Below are 14,643 nucleotides of genomic sequence, written 5' to 3'. Positions count from 1 at the left end.
TAATCCTTCATCCAAACTCCAATAATGTTCAAGACAAGCTTTTGTCTGCAGAGACTCCCCATGCAAAGAGAGAATATTCAAATGAACGAAGAAATTTTGAGAGCAAGGAATTGTGCACAACTTAAACTCAAAATCAACAGACGGAGCAACTCATTCTGGGCACCCTTTGCTGAGAACTCCTGAGGTCATTGAGAGGGTCCAACAGTCAGCTGGACACAGTCCATAAAAAGTCGCTTCATCACCGCAGTCAATAACTTGGACTGGCAGTGTCAAGTCTCAGGAGGATTCTCCATGATGAGATGAAACTTAATCCACAAAGAATACAAGCCAGACACAAACTCACTGACCCAGACAAAAACAAGCATCTTGAAATGGCTTGGTGGTTTGTGGAAGATATTCAGGAGGAGCATGGTTTTGTCAATGATATTTGGTTCGCTGACGAGGCTCACTCTTTGCTTAATGGCAAAGTCAACTTGGGGAACAATGTCGACTGGGGCACAGTACCACCTGATGAGGTTCGCTAGAGACCCTTACATTTAATAAAGTGCATGACCTGGAATTCAATGAGCAAGCATGGCATCATTGACCATTTTGGTTTGAAGATGAGTTTGGTAATGCTCTGACCATCAACTCTGAGTGCTACATCCAAAGTGCTGAATGAGTTCTGGAAGGCTCTTGGTTGCAGGAGAAGCTTTCAAAGAGAAGAGCAATGGTTTCTGCAGGATGGGGCAACCCCTCACACTACAAGTGAGTGTTGTGAGTGGGTGAAACCACTTTGGTGAGAGAATGGGTGGGCGATGCTTCAGCATCGAGGGGTCTCCACATTCCCCTGATCTGAGCCCAATAGATTTTTCTATCTTTAGGGATATCTCAAAGATAATGTGTACAAAGATAACCCCAGAAGCCTCTTTGAGCTGAAACAAGCAATCACAGAGAAAGTTAGGTTCATCCCACTTGCCGAAGTGATGAAAACAGCGATTCATAGCTCTGATGAACAGGCATTCAATAATATGAGTGAGGAAAGTGAAGAAAAAAAAACTTTATCATTAAGAAATCGTTGCAGCCTGTTCAAAGTCAAGGCATGGTTTAGTTGGCCAAAAAACATGGCGGTTTCAGACCCCCAGTGAGGTTACCCAGGAGTCGCCTTAAGACCCCAAAGAGCGAGGTGACCAAGGTTGCACCTGATAAAGGATATAATTAAATAAGGCCGTTAATTATCTTCAAAAGTGGTGTTTTAATTATCCCAGACACCAAATTTTCATTCATGCACTTCTTTGAAGTTCCATGAGTATGCCTGCAAAGTTTCAGGCTGCTAGGTTTCATGATTTTAGGTGTGATGGAGGACACACACACACACACACACCACTCATTTATTAGTATATGTGTATGTATGTATGCATGTATGTATGTATATATATATATATATATATATATATATATATATATATATATATATATATATATATACAGTATTTATTTTAATATAAGCCCTGGGCGTTTATTAGAATACCAGTTTGGTCAAGGAGGGGAGGGGGCCTTTATTAGAGACAATCTACAAACATACAATTTTTTATTTATTTATATATTTGTTTTATTATGAAGATACAAGTATTGTCAAGGTAGAGGGGTATAAATTATGCAGAATACCACACCACACTGACTTGACCGCCGTCAAACACACCTGTCAACAAAGCCGGGTCCCGGCCTGGCCCGGCGGGCCAGGCTCCCTCTACAGGCTACAGCTGTCTCAATTGTTTCACACCGGGTGACGGGGGAGGGGGGAGGGGGGCTATTATTAGAGACACCCTTGAAACATTAAAATTTTCTCAAAGGGGGGGGGTCTTTTTTATAAGGGGGGCTTCTATTAGAATAAATACGGTATATATATTATATATTTATTTGTCTATATTATATATATATATATATATATATATATATATATATATATATATATATATATATATATATATATATATATATATATATATATATACATATACATATATATTGTTGCGAATTCGTGCCCGCCGGCGTGCGATCGGCCGCTCGACTCGAATGGCGGCCGCCTCGCCCACCGGAACGGACAATTCTATCGTGACCCTCTCGGAACAACGCCGGGAGATAGTCACGGGTGGGGGTTTAACCCCACCACGACCGTGCCAATTGCCCACCCGCGCAGGATAGGGTCGCTTACCAAATTCGATCTACCTAAGTACCTGCGCGAATGGTCGACCGGGCGATCGCACCTCGCCGCAGGTCGATTCCGGACACGGGCCGCTTGGGCGGCCCGTTCCGTGCTATCGGAATAACCGAGCGGTGTTATCGCCGACCTGGACGGTTCAGATTAATTACCGGGCGTATTAAGCCCACTACGAACCCTTTACGTGAAGCAGGATGGACGGTCAATAAAGAAAAGACGAAGCGAAACGGCAAAACAGTTCACACAATGCACATTTATTACGCGACACACGGAAATCACACATATCCAGCCAAACAGTCAAAATGCACATATAGCAGTTAAAACAAAAGAAACAATGACGCAGAGTTACTACCGACTACGCGCACACACGGCAACACTTATACAGTTCTACTTTACAGATGGCGCCAACACACATTTACTCAAAAGCAAAGGAAAGAAGCCACCCTCATAGACAAGGGGGCAGACAGGCCTGGAGGCCAATATGTGCGCGTGACCTGGAGGAGCGGCCAGGTCCGCGAGACCGGGGGGGGGGGGGTCCTACCCGCGTCCTCGTGACGCGTTGGCAGACGAGCCGCAGATGTGGCCGCGTGGCTGTGCCCCGACTCCTTGCTCCTTGGCGGGTTTCGTTGGCATGACGTTTGGAGTGGGGTGGGAACGGGGCCCCCTTTTTGCACTATCTCAGCACGGGGGAAAGTGGGAATTGTTGATGCCCTGGGGGAGGAGAATGGCTGGCTGGCTTGGGTCCCGCGATGAGCGATCTCACACCGTGACCTCGTCGCCGACCGCCGTCCTTCTCGCCTCAGACCCGAGCTCCTTTGCCTCTTCCCGCAACTCCTCAGCCGACTGCAGAACCCAACTCGATGCCACACTGATGACTTTGCCTCACTCTGCCCTGCCGACACACACTGCTACTGCCACACTCTGCCACGATTTGCCTTGCGCTCGCCATTTTATAGGCCGGCAGGAGAAAACAATATGCAAATATCCGGATCAGGATGACCTCGGGGGTGGAGCCACGCTTGCCAATTGGACGGAGGAAAAGTGGGCGTGAACCTCCCCTGATCCTAGAATTTGCATACATCGATTTCACACATGCGCCTGGAGGCGGGGCCAAGCCACTCCGCGCTTGCTAATTGGACGGATCAGAAGTGGGCGTGTAGCATTCCTGATCCGAATTCTCCCTCGGAAAGGCCGCTATTTGCGCTCACGGCTCGGTGCGTATCGCTGAACGAGCCCAAGACAGCCCGACGCTCAGTGTTCACAGGTGGTGCGGGAATGGCCGTAGAAGGAGAGAGGTGAGGGTGGTGGAGGGTTTATCGGTGGTGGTTTGATGGTTATGGTGCTGTTTGGGAATGACGGTGATGCGATGTTTGCGGGATTGAGTTGTGAAGGTAAAGGTCGTGTCTGTTGGCGTTGTTGTTGTTGTTGTTGTCTGAGGGTTGGAGCGTGGTTGTAGTTGGTGACGATGGCTGGCGTGGTGGTTAAGGTGGTTGTTGTGTGATGGCGGTTGAGACGTGGTTGGTTCAAAATAAAGATAGAACAGAAAAACGGCTATCTCAGAGCGTCGCAGCCCGAATGAATCACATAAATTCCCTCGAGACAACGGATTTGGGGCTAATTACACATGTACTTCGAAATATCTCACCTACGGGCCCTTCATGGTGTAATGCGAATTTCCACAGCCGTAACTATATATATATATATATATATATATATATATATATATATATATATATATATATATATATATATATATATATATAGATATATATAGATATGTATATATATATATATATATATGTATATATATATATTTTTTATATATATATTTATATATTTTATATATATATTATATATATATATATATATATATATATATATATATATATATATATATATATATATATATATATATGTATATATATTGTTGCGGATTCGCGCCCGCCGACGTGCGGACGGCCACGTAACTCGAATCGCGGCACGTCGCCCACCGGACGGACAATCCAGTCGTGACCCTCTCGGACTAACGCCGGGAACCAGTCACGGGTGGACCTTTCGGTCTCACCGCGATCATGCCAATCGGCCCCCGAGTGGGATAGGGTTGCTCGCCAAATTCGACCTACCTAAGTACCCACATGGAGGGTAGACCGGGCGATCGCACCTCGCCGCAGGTCGACTTCGGACACGGGCCACTTAAGCGACCCGTTCCGTACTATCGGGATAACCGAGCGGTGTTATTCGTCGGCCTCGACGGTTCGATTAATTATCGGGCGTCTTAGCCCACGACCAACCCTTTACGTGAAGCAAGATGGGGATTCAATGAAAGAAATGACGAAGCGAAGCGGGAAAACAGTTCAACAATAAGCACATTTATTTCGCGACGAACGGAAAGCACACATATACAATTCCACCAAAAGCACATGTAAAAGAAGAAGACAATGCAATATTACACAAAAAGCAAATGCAACAATGCAGATCTATCCGACTACCGGGCACACGGCAACACTTGTACAATTTTACTTCACAGACGGCGCCGACAACACACATTCCCAAAGCAAAAGAAAAGAGAACCACCCTCCAGGATGAGGGGGTAGGCGGGCCTGGGGCCGAGACCGTGTCGGGCCTACCCGTCTGATGAGACGCAAAGTGGCGGTGGTGCCTCAACTCCGCGGGCCTCGCGGACAGTGTCTGGTAGGGGGTGGGAAGGGGGCCCCCTTTGTCGCACTGTCTCAGCGTGGGGGGAAAACAGGAGGGGGTTGCTGATGCTCGGGGAAAGGAGGATTTCACCCTGTCTCGGGTCCCGCGGCGAGCGTCTCCTCCTCCACCTCGGTCGCGTTGCTGGCCTCTCTGGTGTGCAGCTCCCGGCACCGACGCGAGCACCCCCTCGTCCGCCTTCGCCGCTGTCACCTCTCCACAGCTCCGACTAGTACCACTTCTTTCCAGCTCCACCGACGACTCTCTTGAACTCCGCACACTCAACTCAACTTCCAACTCAACTCTTACTTAACTTCCAACTGGACTCTCACTCAACTTCCAACTGAACTGAACTCGACTGACGAACGCAGTCGTTTTTATAAGCCCCGTGGCTTCGCTCTTTTACCCTTGACCCTCTGCCTCCGACCCTTCACCTCTCTTGCTGGCTCCCCATTGGCCCGAGGAAAAGTGGGCGTGAATGCTTTTTGATCCATGAATTTGCATATAGCGACCGCCCTCCAACGCCCTGGAGGCGGGGCCAAACCCCCCCTCGCTCACCGATTGGACGGAACAAAAGTGGGCGTGAGTCGTTTTTGATCCGTTTTTCTGCGGAAAGTCCGTGATGTTTTTGAACACGCTGCTCGGTGCGCGCCCCGCACGAGTCCAGCATCGGTGCCCACGAGTGGCGCGAGATGACGGTGATGCGATGGTGGCGAGTTGTGACGGTAAAGGTCGTGGCGGTTGTGGTGAAGCGGCGTTGTGGTTGGTGGTTGTTGTTGTGATGGCCGCGTTGTGGTTGGTGGTTGTTGTTGTGATGGCTGTTGAGACGTGGTTGGTGGTGGTAATAATGGCGGCTGGTCCAAAATAAAGATAGTAAAAGAAAAACGGCTATCCTGAAGAGTCGCAGCCCGCATGAATGACATTTATTCCCTCTAGACAACGGGTTTGGGCCTAACTACACATATACTTACCGAGATATCTCACCTAAGGGACCTGAATGGTGGTTTGTGAATTTCGTCAACCACAACACTACCCCCTCCCCTTTTTACAGACTCGGCCCGAGTCGTCAAATTTTCGTGTGCCATCATGTGTAGTTTTCCCCTAGTACATTTTACCTACGGATCCCTGACTGCGACATTCATGGTATTCGTGTCCCCAAAATAAATAACCTAAGGGCTGAGTAACTACCTAAATAAACTCACTCACACGGACGACTTAAATAAAATTGCCGGCGCTAAGACAGACATGCCGGGGGCGCACTCATATTTACAGTACATCTTAACCTTAATTTACAAATTTTACACTAAACCATGGCCCAGGATCAATGAACTCTGCAAAAAGAAAGCAGTTAGCAGGGAGCCAGGCTGCCCGCATGCAGTCTCTGGCTCAAACAATGCAGGTGACAGGGAACGTGGCCGGCTGCTCACACGCAGTCCAAGGCCTTCCCTTTTGAACTGAACGCAGTGAACCACAACGGTGCATGGGCTGCACAAACGTAGTCTCCGTGCCAGCTCAAGTGGCACACGCAATGAACACAACGGATGGATGGATGAATGGTTTGAACTGAACGCAGTGAACCACAACGGTGCATGGGCTGCACAAATGCAGTCTCCGTGCCAGCTCAAGTGGCACACGCAATGAACACAACGAATGGATGGATGAATGGATGGACGCAAACACGGTGCACGGGCCGCCACTGCAGGCCCGTGTTGTAGCTGCCAACAGGGCAGTTCTTGCAGCTTGCAAACTGTTGCCTTGATCCTGGCGCACATGGCAATGAACAGGGGGGTGGGGCAAAGCAAAAATTGAACGGGGGCTGGTGAGCAGGGGCAGTGGGCATGGCATGGCAAAGGCAGCAGGCAAACACAGCCCGCAGAAGAAGGCCGCTGCAGGCAAACACAGCCGGCAGATGAACTGGCCGGCACAGGCCTTGAAGAAAAACAGCCAGCCGGCAGATGAAGTGGGCCGGCACAGGCCTTGCAGCACAGCAGCTGCAGACGATCCAGCCGGCACAGGCCTCGCAGCAAAACAACAGCTGCCGATGAAGTTGGCCAGCCTTTGCCGTTCCGTGGAGGTTGGTGGAGGGAGTGCGGTGGTGCTGGCCACTTGGAAGGCGGGCTCGGACCTACCTACCTGTCTCCCTCCCACCTATCGCCTTTGCCTGTCACTGTACATACCCACTCCCTTAATTTTTCAAACCCCAATTTAGCCCCAACTTATTTTTTTTTATTTTTACTTTTTTTTATTTTATTTTTTTTTACATCCCCACTATAAATCGTCCCCTAACCCCCTTTACTGTCCTTGTTTGGCTAACCTATCCTGTCACCTAGCCTACTCCCCACCCCTACGTTCCCTTCCCGGAGGGGAATAAGGGAGAGCTAACGTCCTGTGTCGAGGCCCAATTCAAGCCTCAGAATGGCCTCCCCAGACTTCAGCGATCTATAACCAAAGTGGGTCCAGCGGCCCACAACGACAGCGAGGGGATGGATGGTGCGGAGGGGTACATCTCCTAATCTATCCTAACCATTTAACTGTTAAACTACCCCGGGGCTTTCAACAAGCGCCTCTCGCTTAAACTATTGGTTCTAACAACCCAGATTCCCGTCGCCTGTGTTGGTGTCCTCACAATTTCGGGCCTCGCCCCCCAATTTTCTCTCCGTGCCCTCACACGGTCTCATGGCTGGGACACGTGGCTCCCTTTGGCAGGCACGACCCTCTGCCGATTCTCCCGCTATGGCACCCCGGGCACTACACTGCCTCCGAGCCTACCAGCTCCCTAACACCGGGGAGTGCCCCCCATGGCACCTCCCCTGAAACGCACACGTGGCAGGCTGGCTTCCCAGGCCCCTTTCCGAGGGTCACCCGTGCCCACAACACTGCCCACGCGGCTAATGGCGCCCCGGGCCCCCGCACCAAGCAGGCGCACCCGTGCCCACTACGCTATCCCGGCCCCCCATGGGCCCTTGGCCTACTACGGCCGACTAGCCTGGTGCCCGGGGTACCCACTCAGCGATACTCACCTTTCGCAGCCACGCTCCCAAGCCCGTCAACAGGGCTCCTGCACCCCTCCAAACGGGTTTCGAGCCTACACACCCACCAACAACAAAACGACCTCCATTTTTCAATTTGACTAACCCAGCTAACTCACTTTACTCTGACCCCGGGGTCCCTTGGGCGGGAGTCACTCCTCCCCCCAATCACTCATCGCACCATGCATTCCCCATTCACTCCACACACACAGACCCGCTGGCCTCACTCACTCAGCATGTCTTCACCTCATAACTCACCAACAACTCTTCAACACACACACCACTGAACTCTGCCATCCTTCTAACTACCTCCCCTAACTAACTCGTGCTCCCACGTCGTCCCTTAAACTATAGCACGTTCCATTTAACACTACGTAGCTAAACTACGTCCCCACTACACATTCACTAGTCTGTCACTGTCTCAAATAAATCATTTTATTTCCCAACCGAAAGCTCACCAAATCCCTCTACCTAATCCATTCCACGGACTCCATGAGGACTTACCCCTGCCCCATGAAGTCGGTCTAACTAAGCTAACCCTTCCCCCTAACTAGTTTCCATCCTGTGCCCTGGTAAGGGGGTCTTCCACCCCTTGCCCAGGAATCCTGTACACCCGAAAGTGAGGCTTGCTTTTTTTTTTTTTTTTACTTCCTACATGCGCAGCACGAGCGCGGAAACTCAGAGCTCGCGCACTTTGCACCTGCCCGTGACGTCATGCAGCTGCACGTGTTCCTCGTCCCTCCTTGGACGGTACCATCCGGCAGGGATACCCTTCCTGCCGGATTCCAACCCCACGTGCAGCCATGACGTCACCGTGCGCATAAAAAAAACACAAGCCCCACGTCTCGAGGGGTTCCCCACGCGAACACATGTGCTTTGCCCGTTGGGGCTTACCACACACGCCCGCGTGGAGAACCCGTCCGGTCCAAATCCATTTACCTGCCTAAACTTTGTCCGTCCGCGGGATCGGCAAATCCACCGCGTGCGTTTCCGGACCGGGACTTCACTCTCGCAAGCGAGCACGTGGTGGCCTCGTGCGTTGCACAGCACGGACCTCGTGCTCACTGCTGGGTGAACCCGGCACGGTCCCCGAAACAACTACAGCCGCTACTCGGCTTTCGTTCCTCTGTCGCCGTCGTCGCCATTCGACCCACACACACCTGCGTGTTACGACGCTCACACTCAATTCCATTACATTCACACCGGGAGACGCGGCTGCGTGCTCCCGCATGCCAACCGACATCTCCCTCACATACCGCTCTCTCACACACACGGTCTCCCTTGCACTCGGCCGTTCACTCACGCATGCTACCTCCCTCGCACACGTGGCTCCACGCACTCGCGGCCTTTCACTCACTCGTGCCATACTTACTCACACGTGGTGCTCCATTCACTCGCGGTTCCTCATCCACACACCGTGCCTCACTCACACACGCGGGGGCACTCAACCGCGGTGTTTCATCCACACACCGTCCCTCACTCACACACGCGGGAGCACTCACCCGCGGTGCCTCACTCATACACGCGGGGGCACTCAACCGCGGTGCTTCACTCATACACGCGGGGGCACTCAACCGCGGTGCCTCATCCACACACCGTGCCTCACTCACACACGGTGCCTCACCCACATACGCGGGGGCACTCACCCACGGTGCCTCATCCACACTGGCCGTTTCATCCACACACACGGCCTCTTCCACACACGGTGCCTCATCCACACTGGGCGTGCTGGGAAGCACGTACTCTGGCACCATCGCCACCACACCACTCACACACGGGGTCGCTTCCACACACGGGGACGCACTCACACCTTGCATCACACACACAGGGACAACCACACTGGGGATTTGTGTCCCCACAAGGGTCTCCGGGGCCTCTATACCCCCCAAGCTCTCCGTGCACCCGTTCGCAGCACTCCTCCCCTCGAACTCGCAAAGCACGACCGAACTCACCTGGTCGTGACTCGCCTCAAGGGGGCATACTCCCTCCCCTCGTTCCTGGAGGAGGCTATCCCGCTGCTCGCACTGGGCCTCCACCCAGTCCACCAGCTCACCCCCATTATCCTCCACTACCTCCGTGTGTGTGTGCGTCACTTACCCCGTCTTCATCGTGCAATCTTCCCTCTATCGTTCCCTTCCTGGCTACCGTCACTGCCAACTCAGTCACCTCTTCACCCTTTACCTCCCTTGTCTCAACTATTATTTCCGTTGTCATCACCTCCTGTCTCGTCTCACACGTTTTGGTCTCCCCATTTAATTTTTCCCTTTCGGTCATCGTCACGACCCTCGCCCAACACGTCCCCCGAATTATTTTTTCACCCGCCTCCACCGCGGGCCCGACAGCCGTTGCACCCCCTCCCAGCTCGTTCGCTCCCACACGTGGAGTCGCCATTTTTATCTCCCTGGTCACGGCCTTCATGCCCGCCTGCAGGCATCGGCCCATGTTCTGCGTCTCACCCCGCAGCTTTTTCGTTTCTTCCTTCATTTGCTGTGTATTCGCATCGATCTTTTCGTTCATGCTTTTTATTTCGTTTTTCATTTCCGCATTTATTTGTTGTGTATTCGCATCCATCCTCGTTTTCACTTCGTCCATTTGCTTGTTCATGTTCGCATTCATCTTCGCTGTCATTTCCGCATTCATTTGTGCCAGCATGGTGAATAGCTGGGCCATGTCGGGTGCGCTTGGGTGAGCCGTTTCGGCAGGGGTCGGGGAAGGGTTTTGGTGGAGAGGGGGAGGGGAGGTGTCATACACCGCGGCCGCTGCCGCACCCATTTCGGGCTCTGGGTTCAGTTGGACGAGTTCGTTTTCCTGTACAACCAACATTTCCTGCACGGGGGTTTCATCCTGAGCCATGGATTCTACACATTCTACATCCATTTCTAATACCCCCGGCTCCCGCTCGCCTTGAGACGCCATCTTGCTTCTCTTAAAGGGTTAATTTAGCTCGCTTGTAATTTGGAGGGAATCGGGGGTCGCTCCTCTCACCCCTGGACCGATTCCCGTGAATTTAGCTGGAGACAGGAGAGCCCGTTTTCCCGTTCTCCGATACCAGTGCCGCGAGGAGGGCGATGAGTTTATATCGCACGACCTGACACCAGTGTTGCGGATTCGCGCCCGCCAGCGTGCTGACGGCCACGTAACTCGAATCGCGGCACGTCGCCCACCGGACGACAATCCAGTTGTGACCCTCTCGGACTAACGCCGGGAACCAGTCACGGGTGGACCTTTCGGTCTCACCGCGATCGTGCCAATCGGCCCCCGCGTGGGATAGGGTTGCTCGCCAAATTCGACCTACCTAAGTACCCACACGGAGGGTAGACCGGGCGATCGCACCTCGCCGCAGGTCGACTTCGGACACGGGCCACTTAAGCGACCCGTTCCGTACTATCGGGATAACCGAGCGGTGTTATTCGTCGGCCTCGACGGTTCGATTAATTATCGGGCGTCTTAGCCCACGACCAACCCTTTACGTGAAGCAAGATGGGGATTCAATGAAAGAAATGACGAAGCGAAGCGGGAAAACAGTTCAACAATAAGCACATTTATTTCGCGACGAATGGAAAGCACACATATACAATTCCACCAAAAGCACATGTAAAAGAAGAAGACAATGCAATATTACACAAAAAAGCAAATGCAACAATGCAGATCTATCCGACTACCGGGCACACGGCAACACTTAAACAATTTTACTTCACAGACGGCGCCGACAACACACATTCCCAAAGCAAAAGAAAAGAGAACCACCCTCCAGGATGAGGGGGTAGGCGGGCCTGGGGCCGAGACCGTGTCGGGCCTACCCGTCTGATGATGAGACGCGAAGTGGCGGTGGTGCCTCATCTCCGCGGGCCTCGCGGACAGTGTCTGGTAGGGGGTGGGAAGGGGGCCCCCTTTGTCGCACTGTCTCAGCGCGGGGGGAAAACAGGAGGGGGTTGCTGATGCTCGGGGAAAGGAGGATTTCACCCTGTCTCGGGTCCCGCGGCGAGCGTCTCCTCCTCCACCTCGGTTGCGTTGCTGGCCTCTCTGGTGTGCAGCTCCCGGCACCGACGCGAGCACCCCCTCGTCCGCCTTCGCCGCTGTCACCTCTCCACAGCTCCGACTAGTACCACTTCTTTCCAGCTCCACCGACGACTCTCTTGAACTCCGCACACTCAACTCAACTTCCAACTCAACTCTTACTTAACTTCCAACTGGACTCTCACTCAACTTCCAACTGAACTGAACTCGACTGAAGAACGCAGTCGTTTTTATAAGCCCCGTGGCTTCGCTCTTTTACCCTTGACCCTCTGCCTCCGACCCTTCACCTCTCTTGCTGGCTCCCCATTGGCCCGAGGAAAAGTGGGCGTGAATGCTTTTTGATCCATGAATTTGCATATCGCGACCGACCTCCAACGCCCTGGAGGCGGGGCCAAACCGCCCCTCGCTCACCGATTGGACGGAACAAAAGTGGGCGTGAGTCGTTTTTGATGACGGTGATGCGATGGTGGCGAGTTGTGACGGTAAAGGTCGTGGCGGTTGTGGTGAAGCGGCGTTGTGGTTGGTGGTTGTTGTTGTGATGGCCGCGTTGTGGTTGGTGGTTGTTGTTGTGATGGCTGTTGAGACGTGGTTGGTGGTGGTAATAATGGCGGCTGGTCCAAAATAAAGATAGTAAAAGAAAAACGGCTATCCTGAAGAGTCGCAGCCCGCATGAATGACATTTATTCCCTCTAGACAACGGGTTTGGGCCGAACTACACATATACTTACCGAGATATCTCACCTAAGGGACCTGAATGGTGGTTTGTGAATTTCGTCAACCACAACAATATATATGCAGGGTGAGTCAGAAGTAGCGCCCGATTTCTGTCAGTTGATTGTTTGTTTGCCATTTGTATTACAATGTACAAGAAGGTAGAAATAAATGAATGAAATGTTTATCTAACCATTTATTCAAGAGAAAATTATTACGGAACTGTACCAAGCTGTATTACTTGCAATTTTCAAAGTGCCCTCCCTCGTGATCGATGCACAATTGCAGCCGAGCAGGCACAGAGTGGCACACACTTCTACAGAGTTCGATGTCAATTTCCTCAAACTTTGCAGTGTTTTGAGCCTTCAATTCCTGAATGGTACGAGGCTTTTCACGATAAACAAGGTCTTTCATGAGCCCCCAAAGAAAGAAATTTGGAGGTGTAAGGTCTGGGGAGCGTGCCGGCCACTCGATCGGACCGCGACGGGAAACTTTCTGGGAAAGTTTTCATCAAGCCACTGGCAAACATAATGTCCATAATGAGGTGGAGCTCCATCATGCTGGAAACAACAGTCCTGATCTTGTATCCTGGGCCAAAAGAAATTTTGCAGCATATCCAGGTAAATTTCTGCAGTGACAGATCCCTCAAAGAAAAAGGGTCCAATTATCCCTAATGGAGATATGGCTGCCCAAACTGTCACTCCAGGTAAATTTACCTCCTTCTCAACTGTCACTCTTGGGTTATTCGCAGCCCAGTAGACACAATTGTGTCTGTTAATTGTGCCATTAAGCTCAATTTGGTGCAAATTAAGTAACTTTCCAAACTCGCAGCAATAACCTGCAAAACAAAATAAAAAATAAATAAATTACGAAAATTAATAATCTGCAAGACAATTATTAACAACATGACTTCCCAGAAATAATCTGACAGCCGAAAAAACAGAAATTGGGCGCTACTTTTGACTCACCCTGTATATATATATATATATATATATATATATATATATATATATATATATATATATATATATATATATATATATATATATATATATATATATATATATATATATATATATATATATATATATATATATATATATATATATATGTATATATTATCAGTGCGAGACTTTCGTAATGGCTGGCATGATGGCCTGGAGGTATGCACAGTTGCCTCTAAGTCGAAGCTGTCTTGCCTGGTATTGAATCTCGACCCAGCTATAAACTGTCATCCCGGTGTTTCACAGGTAAGGTGGTTCATCAATGTGTTTGCCATCCCTCAGATGGAGTTTAATACTGGCGTCCAGTCTGCCGGCATTAGTTGGTGGACTTTGAAGATCCCACGGTGTCCTTCGCGAAGAGTAGGCGAACTATCGGCGGCACCATGAAAATTTGCAAATTCCTGTCTTAACTCCTGCTGTGAAAGCAATGACAAACCACCCAGTGTAACTTGCCAATAAACGACCTCAGCAGCATCGGCACTCTGTTACAGCAGAAGCAGAAGACTTTGTCAAGGCGAGCGTAGGTCTGCATCAGCAGATATATTGAATAACAGGTTTTATCGACTGAAGGTTGATAAATGTGTGGAAACCACCATGAGAAGTAAATCAAAGCCATCCTTTCAGGCTTTAAGCCTTCAGTGGAGCAACGGGGTTTTTTTTTTATAAATGAAGTAGGTACGCATCACGATGCAAGATTGGTGGGGTGATACAGGTGGTTTTACGTTAAAAATGTAATTTTGCAAATCCGGCGGAGGTAACTATTCTTACATGGATGTGCATATGATTGTATGCTTTACACTTAGATGAGTAGAGAGGAGAACCACAAATAATGCAGTGTGCTGTGTGTCATGCCAGACAGAACAGGAGAAACAGAGTGGCCTTCCTGTTGTCATGCCTGTTTTTGACCGAAACACCTGCAGCATACCCAAGTCCCAAATTTCCTTCATCGATTACTTCATCACCAACATGTTTGATACCTGGGATGGTG

The 14,643-nt window shown here is 50.6% G+C and overlaps 1 protein-coding gene across 8 annotated transcripts in view; it reads left to right on the top strand.

Annotated features, from left to right (window-relative positions):
* Positions 1 to 14,643, top strand: part of LOC147015269 (high affinity cAMP-specific and IBMX-insensitive 3',5'-cyclic phosphodiesterase 8B-like) — a 214,295-nt gene that overhangs the window by 195,039 nt on the left and 4,613 nt on the right. For all 8 annotated transcript variants that reach the window (XM_085849851.1, XM_085849853.1, XM_085849854.1 and 5 more), the window contains one exon: positions 14,511 to 14,640. In XM_085849851.1, the coding sequence (XP_085705977.1) occupies positions 14,511 to 14,640 (130 nt within the window). The remainder of the gene's footprint in view (positions 1 to 14,510; positions 14,641 to 14,643) is intronic.

The sequence above is a fragment of the Eptatretus burgeri genome, chromosome 12 (assembly GCF_056783735.1).
Source record: "Eptatretus burgeri isolate ZD-2024b chromosome 12, Ebu_testis_v1, whole genome shotgun sequence".
Lineage (NCBI taxonomy): Eukaryota > Metazoa > Chordata > Myxini > Myxiniformes > Myxinidae > Eptatretus > Eptatretus burgeri.
This window is presented reverse-complemented; position numbering and strand designations above follow the sequence as displayed.